Source organism: Bactrocera oleae, chromosome 3 (assembly GCF_042242935.1).
Source record: "Bactrocera oleae isolate idBacOlea1 chromosome 3, idBacOlea1, whole genome shotgun sequence".
Classification (NCBI taxonomy): Eukaryota; Metazoa; Arthropoda; class Insecta; order Diptera; family Tephritidae; genus Bactrocera; species Bactrocera oleae.
Window position 1 is genome coordinate 13,873,046 of NC_091537.1, and position 18,451 is coordinate 13,891,496.

General features: G+C 38.3%; 1 protein-coding gene across 16 annotated transcripts; it reads right to left on the bottom strand.

Annotated features, from left to right (window-relative positions):
* Window positions 1-4,918: 4,918 nt before the first annotated feature.
* Window positions 4,919-18,205, bottom strand: LOC106623588 (ral GTPase-activating protein subunit beta). Of its 16 annotated transcripts, XM_036368477.2 has the most exons (18): window positions 17,682-18,205; window positions 17,392-17,611; window positions 17,158-17,187; window positions 16,689-17,087; window positions 16,367-16,627; window positions 15,226-15,837; window positions 13,324-13,428; window positions 13,012-13,152; window positions 12,412-12,955; window positions 11,312-11,526; window positions 10,606-10,860; window positions 10,232-10,372; window positions 8,479-8,496; window positions 7,306-7,881; window positions 6,406-7,089; window positions 5,806-6,342; window positions 5,475-5,730; window positions 4,919-5,345 (listed from the first exon to the last, which is right to left on the bottom strand). In XM_036368477.2, the coding sequence occupies exons 1-18, from the start codon at window positions 17,871-17,873 to the stop codon at window positions 5,231-5,233; spliced, it is 5,301 nt and encodes a 1,766-aa protein (XP_036224370.2). In that variant the 5' UTR covers window positions 17,874-18,205; the 3' UTR covers window positions 4,919-5,230. The 16 variants fall into 16 exon arrangements, with proteins under 16 accessions (XP_036224370.2, XP_036224385.2, XP_036224371.2 ...); XM_036368492.2 differs by lacking the exon at window positions 17,158-17,187; XM_036368478.2 differs by lacking the exon at window positions 8,479-8,496.
* Between the last annotated feature and the right edge of the window lie 246 nt (window positions 18,206-18,451).

Sequence of the window (18,451 nt, forward strand, 5' to 3'; positions counted from 1 at the left end):
TAAAGAACTGCAATATTTCCGGATTATGTTGCAACTGTTAAAGACTAACAGAATATGGACATTAAAAAGGACCAGAAAATGTCCTTTACTCAGAAAGATTGGAAAACATGAAAAACGCAAAATCAATTTAGCGGTAAAAAAAATACCTTTAAGGATTTTTATAAGACATTATCTTGATCTTTTCTTTTTAAACAACTATCCATGTCAGGGTGTACTGATCCATTTTTGAACCCCTGCTCTCTTCAAAAACCTCTTGTTTTTGTAGGTAGGTTAGTAGAGTGGCGATCTGACAACGCACCTAGGCCTTTAAGAGGCCAGATGTTCCCAGTCTGCTGACATGACTGTCAATTAGACAGTAACCTGTTAGCACTCCAATCAGAATTCTTAAGATTCCTTTTGAATTTTAATAGTTATATAAATTCCCTCTTTTTCGGAGTCTAATTGTAGAGTGATGTCAGCTCTGGCTAGCTCTGGCAAATTTATTGGAAAATAGGATGTTAGATGCGCTTTCACATTTCTAGTGAACAATACTAGCTCTGTCTTACTAACAATTAAGTTTGATCCGCACGATACAGCTCATCGATTTATGTCGTTTAATATTATTTACATAAGTTTAGCGAGGATATTTGGTAACCGAAATTGCCACATCATTAACGTGGGCCACAACATGTACTCCCTACTTTTCTAGATCTAACATTTTATTCATTGTTAGGTTGTACACAAAAGTGGAGCTAGCACGCCTCCTAGCGGTGTATCTCTTTGGGCAGATCTGCACATAGTTGAAGCTCCCAGGGTTAAAACCAGCCCATTGGTAACTGCTCAATCGATCTCGCAAGAGGTTCAGACTGCAAAGGCAATCACTTCACGGCAGTATTTGACGTTGTTCAAGCCCAATGCGAAAGAGTTTCTGCATCGATGACCGGTGACTGTCGACGAAACATGGATCCACTGATATGGCTTTCACTCGGCGAAACTGTTTTGAAGCAGGTGAAGACTTTCTTAACGACCGGAAAGTATTATACAAAGTGTTCTATAATTCACAATGTGTATGATCTACATCGAGTACCTGACGAAAGCCAAAACGATCAAAGGCCTCTACTATGCCGAATAATATTACCAACTCAACACCGAATTGCAAAAATCGACCCATTTAGCGAAAAAATAGTGCTTTGCCGCAGTGGTAACGCGTAGGCTCCTAGAACCGACTCTAGAGTTTGGACGTATTTTAGTTTCATTCATTTTCAAATAAATCATCAGGTCTTCTGATATCTGATATAGATATCTAGAAGCTTCGCAGTTCAAAGAATCAGATGGAATATCAGAATTAGATATGAAGTTACTATGAAACTTCGAAAAAAGCGTTGACCTTCTGCACGACATAAACTCCAGCTCGTATTAAACTGCAACTGCATCTGGCATTACGAAGGACTTGTAGGTCTATCTATGGCGTGACACCCAGCCAGTGTAACCTAACCTAATACATCTTGAAAAAGTTACTCTTAGTAGTCACAAATTACCATTACAAATAATAAATAAACACAAGTTGGTATAAACAATTTTATCAACAATACAACAGTGACAGCTACCGTCTAAACGATGCCTAAAAATAACTGTTGAGTACACGCTGCATTGTACATTTTTATTGCCTTATATTCGCATATATTTTTAGCAACACTCTCATTGGATCGGTATTTGAGTTCTAATAAAATTTAAAAACCGTAAATAAATGGCGAAATTCCAGTACAAATGTCCGCCCATTCAGACTGATAGACACATAAAAATATTTGCAAATGCCAAAATCGATGTAATTGCCCATATACACATCACATATCTCAACGCCAATTGGTCATATGAGACACTTGATGCATACAAACATACCTATGTACGCGTACATTAAGTATCTTATATACCTACATACATATGTATGTAAGTACAATTTACATATGTCTTTTATGCGCCATGGCATTCAGTACTTATTGTCAGTCGCAATAGTAAAGTCTACAAACGGTCAAAAACACCTACGGTTTTTGCATGTGGGCGCCGAAATTTGATTTGGCGATAATGAAGCAGAAAATACTTTGTATGTGCATATGTATGTGTGTACTTTAAAGTAATTGTCAATATAAAAAATCAATTAGCTTAAGTACACCGCAAAGAATCAGGCTACTTACAAACAGTGTGTATTAAGTTTATCACGAAGTTTGTAACACCCAGAAGTAAAAGTCGGGGACCCTAAGAAGTATATACATACATATATAAATGATCAGCGTGACGAGCTGAGTTCATTTAGCCATGTACATCTGTCTATACGTCTTTCTGTCTGCATATACGCGAACAAGTCCCTCAGTTTTGGAGATATTGATCTGAGATTTTTTATCGATCTGGATTATAGTCCAGGATAATTCTACAACTGAATACGATATTATTCAGATCGTATCACTATGACATATAGCTGCCATACAAAGTGACCAATCGAACTCAAGTCATTGTATGGAATACTCTTTTATTTGACCATATATTTTCACGAAATCTGGCACGGATTATTGTCCAAGGCAATGGTACAATCTGCAACCAATTGTTTAAATCGGACTACTATATAATATGACTACGGCAAATCAATCATCTTAGTAACGGCACCAAAACAATGTCAGCCCAGACATCTTACGTGAAATTGTACGGAGTACTTAGTAGACAAATTTCTTCCACGACGAACTAAAACCATCCGATAAGTCGGTTTTTGGGTAGATCGGAAATATGTTCTCTGTAAGCATGCAAGGAGTATAGCACATAGTTATAATTCTCAATCAATAGAGACGCTTTTATGTTGTGATGCTTAGAACTCCTGGCTATGGATCAAAAAGACCGTATCGACAAAACAGCTAGAGAACATTAGTCTGGCGAGAGCTGGACAGTGGAGGAGTATGTATCTAAATTTTTCCACATCGTCTTGCAACCTTGGCAAGTAGCGTTCTCCAAAATCTTTGGCATCACTGCGTGAGTGTAAATGGGGCAGTGTCCTATTAGGACGCGGCGATATGAGCTTTGCTAAGAGCAAGCAGTTCAATGAACCTTTTATGTTCCACACTGAGCCAGAAGGTTTTCACAACTCCACAAATGCTGTTTGCTAAACAAGTCATGCTGAGCTCGCGCGCAGTCTATAGATCCAGCGCCCGAATGCAGGAAGACAGGGGAACTCCTGTTCGTTCCCATCCGGATGGAAATCGGTTATGGCTGCCTTTTCTTGCAAGCTCATCAGCTTTACAATTTCCGACAATTCCGCTGTGGTCAGGCACCGAAACAAGTTTAATATGAAAGCAACTTGATGCTACTGTTGGTGATCCGATTTTAACAATTTCTTCAGAAATTCTACCGATGCCTTAAGCAATAGTTCAAGCCAAATTTCGTGAAGATATTTTATCAAATAAAAAAGTTTTCTATACAACTACTGTGTCCGATCGTTCAGTTTTATGGCAGCTATGTCCTATAATGGGCCGATAGCCACGGTTTCGACAAATTAACAGCCACATTAACGTACGTAGCTTCGTAGCACACCAACCAAAAAAGGAATGCAAAATAAAACTTCAATTGAACACTACAACCTTGACATAGCGAGCTGGGAGCCAGCAGTGACAGCGAGACAACAAAGTATAAACCAATCAGAAAACACGACGCTAAAAACTGTCAAAGCTAAGCGCAGAGACCAATAAACACGGGAAAGGAAGTGTTGCATGAAATCCACGCGGATTATTATGTTATGTGCTGCAGCTTGGATACCTACCTGTGCGACAGCTCGCATATATGTGCCTCCTTTGTGCCGCCCTTTTTGCTGTCTCGCCAAACCAGCCGTCAGACGCTTGACACTATTTTATAAATTGTTTGGCTTACTATTTGTAGGTGTTATGCGCGAATTTCGCTCCACTGCACACACAATTCGTAAAACGGCTCCGATTGCGGCACGTATGCTCATTTCGACTGCGACTCGATTTGACTTGTTCGTTTGTGGCATGACGTGTGTTGGGCCAAATAGCGATGGTGGCGGTGTTGGCGGCCGCACCGCGTGATAGATGTCTCAGTTGTCTCAGCAAACGACAACAACAGGAATTAATTTATTAAATACTACTCAGTTTGATTTAACAACATACATAACGTGCAACAACGCGCACGACAACAACAGCAGATGTGCGCTTTGAGGTGTGAGTGCAACTGCTCCGCGCGATGCTGTGAGTGCGCGCGCGCGCGCGCTCGCAAACGAGGTGTGAGCGGAATTATCACAGCGGCGCGTGTATTTGCAGCAATCCTCGCGCCGTATCGTACGTACGTACGTACGTTTGTTTGTAGAAGTGTAGCAATCGTTCGCCAGATTTGCATTAGATTACAGCACATCAAGGTGGCTTAGCTGAATGCGCGACACGACCGAGTTACATGTGTATGTGCGTGATTTTGTGCGCTGTTGTTCACCACTGAAATAAACAGAGAGTACATTTGTTTGGGCATAGACCTTAAGCAGTTTTTTTTCTTAGCATTTCATTTGTTGTTTTTTTTATTCGTTTTAATGCATTTACTGATGCGAATTTGAATTTCGTGTGAAAGTCAACAAATGCGTACAATTTAAGCCTTCAGAATAATATGTGCGCATCTGCAAAAGCGCTCGTGTACAACTATAAGCTAGTACTCGCACATACATATGTCCGAATTAGAGTGCTATCGGGTGCATACTCGTATACTTACCGGCTGAAGCGCTGTTTGCTCGTTCGCTTGCAGGTACATGTTATTGAATTTATGTGGCCAGGAGCGCGTATTTATCAAAGTGATAAATGGACGGCATGAGCGCGGTAGTGCAGGAAATCGTATACTGTCGTTTAATTAAAGCGCTTTGCTTACAGCAATACTTGCTAACCTTAGGCGAGTTGATTGTTGGTTTTAATATTTGTTTTTTTGTTTTTGTTTTGTGTTGCATGTGGAGCAAACATTTGTTAATTTTATTGCGTTTACATTAGTTGCTTGTAATATTTAACGTAACGAAGTTCAATTAAACAGCTTACATATTTTCGTTCAAAATACATTTTGTTGTTGTTAAATACTTAGTGATAGTATGTGCACATAAAATAAATAGCCCTTCACCTTGCAATTGTTGAAGTAGTGGGTAGTCAGTAAAGGTAAAGCTTAAATTAAAATTAAAAAAAATTCGTCGGCGAATATTGAATGTTTGGTTAATACTATATTGACACGCCTAGATGGCGCTTTTAAAAAGATGTGCCAGCAATTCCGGTTCACTCAAATCCATTTTGTATTTCTGCACTATGTCCTGCACTTTAAGTCTTCTGCGCACATGTGGTGGTTGGTGGCTTTTGGCGTATAGAAATAAAGTAAGAATGTAACGTTAGTTACATATTTATATATATATACATATAGTTATAGTTAGTTAAGCATGCACCGTTAGTGTATGTATATTTGCAACATTAACGCATACTCACTTGTCATTATCCAAGCGCCGACGCTTGGCCATATTGTGCGCGGTCTGACGCACCAAATTGCCTACCACGCGTCGGCTGAGCACCATGCCATCGACCAGCGGTGTGGCGAAACTCATACGTCCTGTAGGCCCCTGTAATTTCACACGCAACAAGCCGGATTGCAAGGCGTGTAGGTATATGACATGACAGTCGCTGGCGCGCGGCACTTGCAGCGTTTGAGTTTCCTCGCCAGTGCGTGTGTAGCCCAGCAAGTCATCTGGCATAGAAATATATATATATATAGGTTAAGGCTTTGAAAGGTATTACATTAAATTATAAGTATGCGCATTACCGATTGGAAAGTTCAAGTGATCTTCAAAAGACTCCAACCAAACTAGAAATATTTTCGCTGGCGGTTGCGCCTGCAATGACGGCTTCATAGCATTTGTTTTGCGACGCGTCGGCGGCACTGGTTCCTTTGCGCCAGCGCCTTTAGTGTCCAATTCCAAAGAGAGATTGCGTGATTTTTGTGTTTTAGCATTTTCGGCGTTTGCATCGCTGGCGCGCGTCCAAACGTTGCCTGCAGATGCGGCCGATTGCAAGCTATCGCCAGAGGAGTGTGACGAACAAAGCGAAAGGCAACTGCCATCTGTTTCGCAATGCATATTCCATTCGGTTGGTACGACGAATGCAATTTCCGAACTAACATCAGCCCAATAGAGCACCTTAGATTCGCCATTGAAGCGCAGATCAGCGTTGTTGGCTGCATATGAGTTGGCACGATTATGCGCTTGCTTTTCGGCTTCGCGTTGGTTGGAGTTTTTAAGCGACCACGATGTGCTAACCAAACCAGTCCAACCGGAGTGTTCCTCCAAGTCTACCGGCCAGCCTAATGAAAGGGAAATTGATGTATCAAAAATTTTGTTTGAAATCTAACGTTATCTTGACTTGCCCAATGTTAACAGCATATTGCCGAAATGCGCATCTAGGCTGCGCACATGCTCATCACTCATATTGCCGATAATCTCTTGTGCCGTTGTCTGTCCCGATTTAACGTAGAACACATGAACTGTGTCATAGGTGCGCGCGCTTAGTTTATCCAGTGTGCCCAGTTCCTGCGCAAATTGACTGCGCTTTGTATCGAGCACGATGAGCGGTCGTTGTGCAGGCGCGCCCAATGACTCCGACGGATTATTCGGATTGCGCTCCTCGAAATTTAAAAAGCCAAAATGTGATAGAAAGAGACGCGCTGCCTGAAATTCGTGACACACCGCAGGCGGCACACTCTCCTGCGCATGCGACAGACTATCCGCGCTGTTATCGGTAGCGGCCCAGGCCAGTTTCTCGTCAATACTTTGGTTCTCAATCATTGTCTCCAATTGGCGTATGCTGTCGGCGCCATACTGTTCGCGAATTTGTTCCAGCGTCGGTATGGAGTAGTCTGCAACACAGGGTGTTACCTTTTCGACACCATCCGGAAAGAATTTCTGATCGAATTCGATACGCTGTGGAGTGTCATTCATCGGTATGGGTCGGCCAGGATTGACAGCATGATATTTTGTGCCCGATTTGCTGCGTGGCAAGTGACGCAATTGCATAGTCCAAGCATGGCGTCCAAAGGGACCGCGTATGAGCACTTGAAAAGCCGAAGAAATTAATTTTTTTTTATTTTTAAAAGTATAATTGTGCAATAAAATATTACAATAATCAAGTGCTTGATGTTAACAAGAGTTTGCTTGAGCGTGTATTTACATATTTATGCTAAGCTAGTAGTCGAGCAGCTACTCAAGTCACAGTAAAGTTAAGAATGAAATGCACTATGGCTGTCTAAAGCTAATCACTGTCAACTCACGTGTCACTGTAGGCTGCGGATCTTCAGCGTTGCCAAGCGGCTCCTCCAAAAGCGCCAATATCGTCGAATTCTCTGTGACGAAATACTTAAACTTCGCTATGGCCTGCTCGGTTGTTATCGACGTGCCACCAACGCTACCAGCGGCATTGTCAGGCATTGAGTTACAGTGCTTCATCAAGGCCACTTCATCTAGCAACGATGATATCGACTCTGGACCACATTCACCGGGAAAATAACCAACTTGTTCGAGTATTATAGTAAGCAAACTTTCGGCAGCATCACGCACACGCATCGAGGCGGGCTTAAGTTCCTTCTCATCCTTAAATTTCGGTATGTCACCACTTTTGCTCACACTCTTGGTGCCCGATATGCCCAGTTCGACTACCTCTAAAACCGTTTGCAGGCAATCCTTGTCCTGCAACAAGTACGGATGCTGCATCAGCCAAGCCGAGGTGCATTGAAAGGCCGCCACAATGGTGCTGTGCAAATCTTTGCTATGCGCTGGTGGCGGACGCGAGCACTGATAACAAATATAATCGCAGATCCATTTCACCGCTCGCTTACATTCTAACGCGTCTGTGGATATTATAGTTAAATTTTGACTTGGTTCTTCAATTTTAACTAAGGATTCTACGTGAGTTTGAATTGATTTGGTTTTGATTGAGTTGAATTGTTTGATGTTTGATTTTTGATTTTGGAAACGTTTTGGTTTTTTAAGTTACAATTTTCATTTATTTTACAATCGTTTCAATATTGTTTTACAATTTATTGAGTTGATTTTTTTTTTTTGTTTTTTTTTTTGGTTTTTGTAAATGTGCGAGTTTTTTTATTGTATATTGTTTGATTTGATGAAGAAAATGTACAAAGAAAAACATGAAAAATGTTTTGTTCAATTAACCCGTTGCGCCCGTTAACAAAAAATAATTATTTTTTTTTTTTTTGCAAATAAAATATACAAGTAGCAGTTATAAATGCATTTGGGTATGTACATATATATATATACGTGTGTGTGTGTGTGTGTGTGTGTGAAGTAAAAGTGTTGAATGCAACATAGCGCAAAAGAAAACACAATAAATGAATAAGTAGTATGTGAGATTTGTATGTAAATGAGAGAAAGAAACAGAGAGAAAGAACGAAAATGTTGTTAGTAAATATAGAAATTCAATTAATTACCGGTTGTAAATTTCCTGGCTGCGCGGCGGCGGTATATATACAATTTACAAGTAATGTTATGTACAGAGTCATGGTTTTCGAGGACGGTGGACAAAGGATATGCAACACATAAGGACACAGAAGTGGCATTTGTATATGAGGGGAGGGGGGTTTGGAGAATTAGGAATTTTATATTTTCAATAGACAAGTGAAAAGGGGCGTGTGTGATAGTTAATTGTGGGGGGGGAGGGGTTTCAAGTTTGTTTTGTGTGTATAGTTTTAGCAATAAAAAAAGAGAGTAAACAAGAGAAGAAAATTATGGATTTATTATATAAAACTTTTTAGTAATGAGAATATGAGTTAGGAACAATTTAGTGTGTTGTTTTTAGTTATTGCAAAATATCGCTGTTATATAATGCATATATAAATAACAGTAAATTACAGCAATGCACACGTACATACATACACACGTTGTAGCTAATAATGTTAGTGATATACATATGTAAGTATAAATTTAAATGAAACATAGAAATGGCATAATGGCATCTCATTCAGCATAACATAAGTGCTTAAAACTGATGGCATACCGAAATGTGGGGTAAATTTTTTTCATATATTACAATAGTTAATTCAAAAGCCTGCAAGCAACCACGTGCAAAAATATTTGATTAGATCAAGATTTTTAGAAGATGAAATTGCAAACTTTTTAAATAATTTAAATAAGTAATATTTGTATACCCTGCATAACGTATAATAAGTTTGCCACGAAGTTTGTAACACCCAGAAAAGAGCGTCATAGACGCTATAAAATATATATATAAATTATCAGCATGATGTGCTGAGCCGTTTTAGCCATGTTCGTCAGTCAGTCGGTATACCCGCAAACTCAGTTTTTGAGATATCGATCTGAAATTGTGCACACGTTCTTTTCTTACCAAGAAGCTGCGCATTTGTCGGTACCGCCGAAATCGACCAACTATAGCTTATAGCTGACATACAAACTGAGCGTTCAAAATCAAGTCTTTGTATGGAAAACTATTTTATTTAACAAGGTATCTTCACGAAATTTACCACAGAGTATTAGCTAAGCCATCGCTACAATCTCCGAAGAAATTGTTCAGATCGAATAAGTATAGCATATAGCTGTCATACGAACCGAGCAATCAAACTCAAGTCTTTGTATGGAAAACTTTTTGATTTGACAAGATATCTTCCCGATATTTGGCATAGATTATGGTCCAAAGCAGCGCTATAATATCTAGGAAAATTGTTCATATCGGGACACTATAGCTTATAGCTGCCATTCAAACTGATCTTTTTATACGCTTTGATGCTATAAAAAATACTCCTGTGAAGCGTATTATAGCTTCGGTGCAAACGAAGTTAACCATTTTTCTTGTTAATGATTTACTTTTATGGACCACAAACAAACTATAATTAATTGTTTCATTAATTAATTTAAAATTAGCACTTCTACCGTCAAAGTTGGTTCTACATAACCGAAATGTACCCAAAATTTTAACTGGTCAAAGATAGTTGACTACGACCGGTTTCCACAAAATTATTTGTGGAACTGTAAACTGAAATTTCGAATACAAATACAACACTCAGTACCGATTTGGGATGCAAAAACACTTAACAATGAATCTAGACAATACGGCAGTAAATGAATAAACCAAGAATGAAATGTACAGGAGCAGTTGACGCAGCTAAATAATGTAATCCACAACCAATTCATACCATTACCATAATAGTGGGTTTTGTGAATTCTTACCTGAGTCGCGTATGTGCAGACGTGCCAAGCCGGAGAGCAATTCCAAGGCGGCCAATGAAACATTCAAATCGGTTTTCCACGACGAAATCAAACGATGACAGACCAAATAGGTGGCGCGTACGAATAAGGCGTGCGCATTATCTGTATAAAAAAATAAGTGATTCATGAGATATATGCAACATTTATGCTTATCTACGTAAACAAATTGACACAGTACAAACACATTGGTACTAGGTAAGCATGGTAAAGCAATAATAAACAATTTGAAATAAGGCAAAACAGTAAATAAACAATGTAACAAAACAGATTTGGAGCAATAGATATTTGAAGATATTTGGTAAGGAAATCAAGAGGCGAATGCAAAGAAAAATTACCATAAACTGAAGCACTCTCAAATTCTTGTAGCAACTCCATGGGGAAATCATCAGATACGGTAAGACTGGGGAAATCATGTTGTGATACGTTATCACGTCCAGCGTAACCACCTCCAACAGCAGCACCGCCCGTACCGGCTGTAAATGTGGCGCTAGCGCCACCAACAACGCCAGTTGCACCAATGGTGGCATTGCTGTGACCACCCAAACTTGAATTGCCCGCGCTGGCTATCGATGCGGAACGTTCTGAGCAAGCTGTGCACACGCATGCGTCGGTTGTCGAGTGTCGGTATGTGTTGCAGTGGTGGCATTGCGTTTTACAAGTGTGCATTGGCGTTTATGATCGATTGATATGATAGTGTGGCACGTATTTACATGGTATATGGAACGTTGTTCATGGTTTTTCACATAAATCACACACACAAATGCACATAAAAAAAAAAGAAAAGAAAACAAAGTGAACAAAAACAAAAAATATAAATACAAGTATATGTAACTTTAAATTTCGAAAATGGCATATGAAAACATTTAAGCGCTGGCAGTGCGTCGTATTCGACTGACTGAATAATGTGTCGTACAAGCCAGAGAATGTGATGCGTATTTTACATAAATGATAGAATAAAAATCATAGTATAAAATAATAAAAAATGTATATCAACAGCTGGCTGTGTACTAAATATTTGTTTTACTACAAATTTCGCCATACCCGAACTCAGTAGATTCGTATCGCCCGGCGTGGGTGAAGCGGCATGCAAATGTTCAGTGCCAACCAATTCCGTCTCCTCAAAGGTAACCGCATCCTGCACAGTCAGCAGCAGGCCGCCAAGCAGCATATGCGTGTTCTGAGCATCAGTTTCCACTTGCAAGGCGTTCATAAGTATGTTGATTAAGCGTGGCTTTAGTTGTATAAAAGAAATAACGCTGTAAAAAAGAAATAAATAAGTATGTAGCGAAAATATACTCGAAACAGAAAAAACATTAACTTCAGTTATATATAATAACTTTCAGAAATAAAATTGATTCCATACAAAAACTTAATTTTGATCGGTCAGTTTGTATGGCAGCTATATGCTATAGTGGCCCGATCTGAACAATTTCTGCGGAGATTATAACATTGTCTTAGGCAATAGTTTACGCCAAATTTCGTGAAGATATCTTATCAAATAAAAAAGTTTTCCATACAAGGATTTGATTGTCATCGTTCCGTTTATATGGCAGCTATATGCTATAGTGGTCTGATTTGAAAAATTTATTCGAAAATTGTAGCATTGTCTTGAACATAATTTCATGCCAAATTACGTGAGGATATTTTGTCAAATAAAAAAGTTTCCATACAAAAACTTAATTTTGATTGGTCAGTTTGTATGACAGCTATATGCTATAGTGGTCTGTTCAGAACAATTTCTGGGGAGATTGTAGCATTGTCTTGAACATTAACTCATGCCAAATTTCGTGAAGATATTTTGTCAAATAAAAAAGTTTTCCATACAAGAATATGATTTTGATCGTTAAGTTTGTATGGCAGCTATATGCTATGCTAGACCGATATCAGATATTCCGACAAATGAGCAGTTTCTTGAAGAGAAAATGATGTGTGCGAAATTTGAGATCGATAACTCAAAAACTGAGTGACTAGTTCGTGTATATACAGACAGACGGGCATGGCTAAATCGCCACAGCTCAATATGCGGAACATTTATATATTATATACATTTTATAGTATCTCCGACGTTTTCTTCTGCGTGTTACAAACTTCGTGGCAAACTTAATATACGCTGTTCAAAGTACAATTAACTAAACACTCACCGTTCAGTGGACTCATTCGTTAAATCACGTATTGGTAGCGTTTGATAGTGCAACGGCAAGGTAAGAATTGAGAGCAATATATTGATCGATGCACGTCTCAGCTCGGTTTTATTGAAATGCATTGCCTGTGTTTTAATTTTCAAATCCTTATCCGGCAAAACAATCTCCAGTGCGCTTATAAAACCGGGTAGTAGCACTTGCACGCCATTCAAATCCAGTCGAAATAGATCAGATGAGTTCAACAAAATACTCGCTAATGTTTCGTCACACTCCTTAGTTTCGGTAATTTTCAAGCATTGCTGCAATGCCATATAGAAACGCGCCAGATAAACGGGTAGAATTTCCTCACCGGTCTTTTTAGCACAAAATATCTTACACAGCGTGCCTATAGCCTCGGCACGCCCCGACTCGTACTTATCGATTGTCAGCGAGGGTGGCAAGCTGTTCGGATCGTTCAACGAATTCGGTTGCGACAGCGAAATGCTGCCCTTACGATTCTCCATGATCATAGACGACGGCCGCTTGCTAGCCTCGCTAGCTTGTTCTAAAATATGCGATCAGTTTATATAGTGGTTTACAACATAGCAGAATATAGCTTACTCTTTGTGTTCAAAAACCATGCATCGCCGCCAATATGCGCTGCCTCAAAAAGCCATTCGCCAAACAAGTGTAAAATGCTGTTGCATTTGGGCCGCGCAACAGCCAAAGGGGGGCGATTTTCGAAGCCAAGCGATGGTAGCGCTAAACAAATAGAAAGCATATTAATAATTTTATGGGCGGTTCATTGAATGAATATGGTTTGGTTTTATTAAAATTTTTATTTTTGTAAACTTGAATAAGGCGTATGAAAATTGTAGTGGTAAATGTTTTTGTACGATAAATTGTAGTGGAAAAAATTGCTGTTAAACTTACATGTTAAGCTATTAGAGGATGGCGGACCAGACGTGGGTGTGAGGGGTGCTTGCGTTGTGGATAAACGTGCACCGGTTATGCCGATAAGCGCGGCTTTGCTCAAGCCTAAAGTGTGCGGTGACACCAAACAAAAATATATATATCATACAGAAAATTATTGGAAAGTGTTAGGCACATCAATTGCAACAACAAAATGTTTACATACATACATACAAACAAAGACACACGCACACATAAATTTAAATTGCTTTTGTAGTTTGTAAATTATAAGCAATTACAACAAATATGATAAAGTGCTATTGGAGATAAAAAGAATTATGGTGGGCGTAAACCTAACGATATCATGAACATGAAACTAAGCCTAGAGAAGACAAAATTTCAAAATTTCAAAATATTAAAAATTCAAAAATATTTATTTATTTACAACTGGCTAGTGGTGCAACGGCTGCTGGAGCGGTTATTTACAGCACACTGTGAAGCACAGCTTGGTGACCTCACACGTTAAAATAGTACTTATTAAAAACTAATACAACAACAAAAAAATTTAAAGAAACTAATTCGAATAAGTACAAAAAGTATGCTAATATATAAATACATATATATATATATATTTAAAAAAAAAATTAAACATATAACAAAAAGCAAATCGTATGTACCTACAAAACTACTACAAATAAAATTAAAAAAAGTGGAGTGTTAAATACTACTAAATATGCGGTAAGTCTGGACAGAAGTATAAACTTTGTGATATGTGTAAATAATAAATTTTTGAATACATAATTAATAGATGTTCTAACAACTTATTTATTATTAATAATGAAGAATTACATTTAACTTTAGCTAACTGGTTGAACATACGAATCATGCAATTTATTATTCAAGAAATTCAATAAGTCTTCAACTTAGCACAGCAAAGCTTTATCAAATATAACTTTTAACTCTTAAAGCTCTATTTAATATTTCAAGAAGAACGATTATTTAAAGCAAAAGTGACGAAACGAAGCGCCAAAAGCAATTACGTTCAAGTTTTTTTTATACCTTGAACGAACTAGTTCAACAGTTTTTGAGATATCGAGCTGAAACTTTGCACCGATTCTTTTCTCATTTGTCGAAACCGCCGATATTTGTCGAAACCGCCGATAATGGACCACTATAGCATATAGCTGACATACAAAATGAACGATAAAAATCAAGTCCTTGTACGGAAAACTGTTGTATTTCATAAGATATCTTCCAGAAATTTGGCATGAATTAATGTTCAAGACAATGCTACAATATCCGAATAAATTTTTCAAATCAGGCCAATATAGCATATAGCTGCCATATAAACTGAATCATCGCAATCAAGTACTTGTATGGAAAACTTTTTTATTTGATAAGATATCTTCCAGAAATTTGGCATGAATTAATGTTCAAGACAATGCTACAATATCCGAATAAATTTTTCAAATCAGACTAATATAGCATATAGCTGCCATATAAACTGAAGCATCGCAATCAAATACTTGTATGGAAAACTTTTTTATTTGATAAGATATCTTCACTATATTCGGCATACAGTATTGTACAAAGCAACGGTACAATTTTCGAAAATATTGTTCAAATCGCACTACTATAACATATAGCTGTCATACAAACTGACCGAAGAAAATCAAGTTATTGTATGGAAACTGTTTTATTTGTGCAGGATATTATGGGTCTTTAGCAAATAGGTAAATTGTTAGAATTAAACACTTTGCTGAGAAAAGTTAAATTATTATTGGACATGTGGAAATTATAAAGTAAGCCAAGATTAGACACTAAATCAATAACCAATGTAGTGAGTATAGCAAGCAAGTGAATTGTGCGCTTAAAAACTGATAAAAACACGCAGTCTAATAGCAAGACTCAAGACTAGCGCACCCTTTTGTTGCGTTACATTAACGTTGTTGTTGCCCAGTGCTGGTGCTACGCTAAAGCTCTTCGCCAAACGTCGTTGCAATGGTGGTGTGGGTGAATATGGCAGCTGTGCGCTTTGCTGTGCACCATCCACAGCCGACGATGATGCCGATGTGGTAGTGGTAACGGCATTCAACGGTGTACCGAATGATATCGAACCGACAACACCAGCGGATTGACTGCCACTACCGCTGGTGTTGCCCGATGCGCTGCCGCTTCCAGTTACATGAATACCAGCGCTTGCCGGTGTTGACGCACTGCCATGATGACCCATAATGGCGTTCAGTGCTGAGCTGGCCGAACCGCTGATGAAATTGTCGCGCAGAAATTGCCCAGCACCATGCAAATGCAAGTGCGGATGATAGTGATGGTGATGGTGGTGCTGTTGTTGTGCATTGTTTGTAGCAACGGTAGGTGCACCACCGGCCGAGTTTAGTGTGCTATTACTGCCGTGATGGAAAAAACTATGAATACCCGCTGTGACCGAGGTGGCAGTCGCCTCGTTGAGTGAGAGGCGTATATCAAGTAAATTTGTGATTGCGTCTTCCGCTTGATGCGGCGGTGGTCGATAAATGCCTATGGTATTTGCGCATCATACGCGGTTAATAGCATTTTTTTTTTTGTTTTTTGGAAATACATTGACAGAGGTTATAAAAAGAATAGAGATTTAGAAGGATATCTAAAGCGACGCTTAACATCTATCGGTAGGAATTGATACGATATAGAACATTTATGAAAGTTTCTATAACATAATGTAGACTAAAAGAATTAGTGACTTAAAAACTACAATATTTACTTAAGAACATAAAATGTATTTCTAATTTTAAAATACTTAACTTTTTATATAAGAGTCGGATGTTATTCAATTTTTACAGCCAGTTTCACGGAAGTGAAAAAAAATATTACCAATATTTGAGTGCTCTATGAAAACTGGCAGCGCTGAATGACAGATGTTTTAGCTACCGATTTAAATAGCATATTCAACAAAATGCCAAATATGTGGCGAACATTTTAAGCTAATTACTAAATTCTAATTTGAAACACATTCAGCTAGCCTCACTTTTGTAAATCGCTCGCCGCATGATCATTACAGTTAATTGCTTACCCAGAAATGCGTCAACTTGATTGGAAATGCCTTTGATTGCTTTCAGAAATATTTGTGGCAGTGCCTGCAAACATGGATGCTGGTAAGTTTCAGCACCTTTGTCATGCGTGAGGGCCCACTGCATAAAATGCGACGATTTGCTGATAACATGTGGCGAGCATAATGCTGTCGGATTGCCAATTGTGCGCAACAAACGATACCAGGTCTGCGCCACACAGTCATTTGTCATATCCGCAGGTATTAGCTGTGCATCTTCTTCAGCTAGAAATAATAAAATTTTAATAACAGTACTCAATATAGTTTATTTTTAAACTATATATACATATTTTTAATTCTGGAAAGGCTGGACCATATGTAAATTCCAACAAACGTGCAGTTAAAGCGAGATTAACACGATTCCATTGATCAATCAAAGCTATACGATGACGCCACATGGCACATGACTCTTGCAGTGTTTTCCACAGTGAAGGTGAAGGAAAACAACGCACGCATGCTAAGAGCCAAACTTCGAAGAGCACAGACAATACCCTTTCACATAGCTGATCGCCAACATCATCTTTGACTGTGGGTGGCGCTAGCAGAACTTCATTGATGGCCAGCAAGAAGAGGAGTAACGCTTCCCATGTTTTCCGATCCATTGTTTGTGAGATTTGTGCCATTTGCTGAAGTGTACGCAAGACTCGGTGGCACAGCACTGCTTGACGATTAATGGTATCAGCACCTTGAATTAAAATATCTGCAGTTGAATAGTGTTGCAAACAAAATATTTAGCAAATGGACCGAGCACCTACCAAGCGTATTTTGATATATAAATGGCAAGACTTGAAAGGGAAGGTAAAGCAGTTTTATAATGTGCACAATTATGTTTTGAGTAAGTATTTAAAATTAAAAATTACTAAAATGCTTATTTGTATTGTATAACCATGCAATACGTTATTACTGATAAGGTAACTATATTATAACTAACTGTAACTATATTAGTATTAATGAGCATTTAATTAATTTTGCACAAGAATTAAACATACTTTCCCCCTGGCGTGGCACAAACAAGTTATGGAAGTGGCTGACGATTTTCCTGCAGTACATGTTTGCATCTTCGCTTATGGGTTTCGGCACACTTATTCGTGGCTGTGGATGCAAAGCTGTCAGCCATTCGCAGTAGACATTTACACAATCTTTTATTGTTTCATGTTCTTGCAATGGTAGTGACAAACCAAAACAGATGACATCCATGCACCAGTTAACCTGTAGTAAAAAAAAAAAAGTTGAATAAGATGCATAAAACAACCCATAGATTACAAAAATATTACTATACCTCTTCATCGCGTACTAAATGACTCGGTTCAGCATTTTGTGTAATTCCCAAGTTACTTGCTAACTGACGTACAACAGACACTGTTACTTCACGGCCTGCGGAGGCAGGGAATTTATTGAGTACACTGCAAGACTGCGCTGCACAGCTGTCGGCCGAGATTTGTGAAGAAAGTGAAACCCATTCGGAATACATATTATTTATGTTTTTGTATTTATTGGATTGATACAAAATCCAAAATATTGTAAATAATCCAATTCGGCGTAGCTATTGAAGGCAGCTACAAACGTTCACCCAAAACTACGTCAACAGATCAATCAAACATATTCAGTTACTTAACAAATCATACTTTTTCTTTTGGAACTTGTTTATGCCATCGACATATTTACGTTATTAACAAGCTTGTATGTTAAAATAGAAATCTTTTAAAGTATTTATATTTTATTTTTAAAATAATTTTACAACATATTGGCTAGAGCAAAAGACTTTTTCTACGTCTACAACCTATGCTACCAGACTACAATAAATAAATAATTTAATTTTGGTATAATAAGACTATGTGCCAAGCCAAATGGTAGAAAAATTAAAGTTCTGGTATATGAAAGTGGAATTTTGACATTTTACGTGGTGAATGTCAAATTTTTAACTACATAAGTATGTATGCTCTTGAGCTGGGTAAAATTTTGACAAGTTATTAATGTGAATACTGATATGCATTCACGAATGTACGAGTTTAAATTAAACAAAAATATTGTATTATCAAATATACGGTT

Excerpts from the sequence above, each read along its gene's own strand:
- LOC106623588 (XM_036368475.2), bottom strand. The coding sequence starts at position 17,873 with ATGTATTCCGAATGGGTTTCACTTTCTTCACAAATCTCGGCCGACAGC. Across the intron at positions 17,612-17,681 it reads ATTTAGTACGCGATGAAGAG|GTTAACTGGTGCATGGATGT; the intron begins GTATAGTAATAT and ends TTTTTACTACAG. Across the intron at positions 17,088-17,157 it reads TATATATCAAAATACGCTTG|GTGCTGATACCATTAATCGT; the intron begins GTAGGTGCTCGG and ends TTTTAATTCAAG.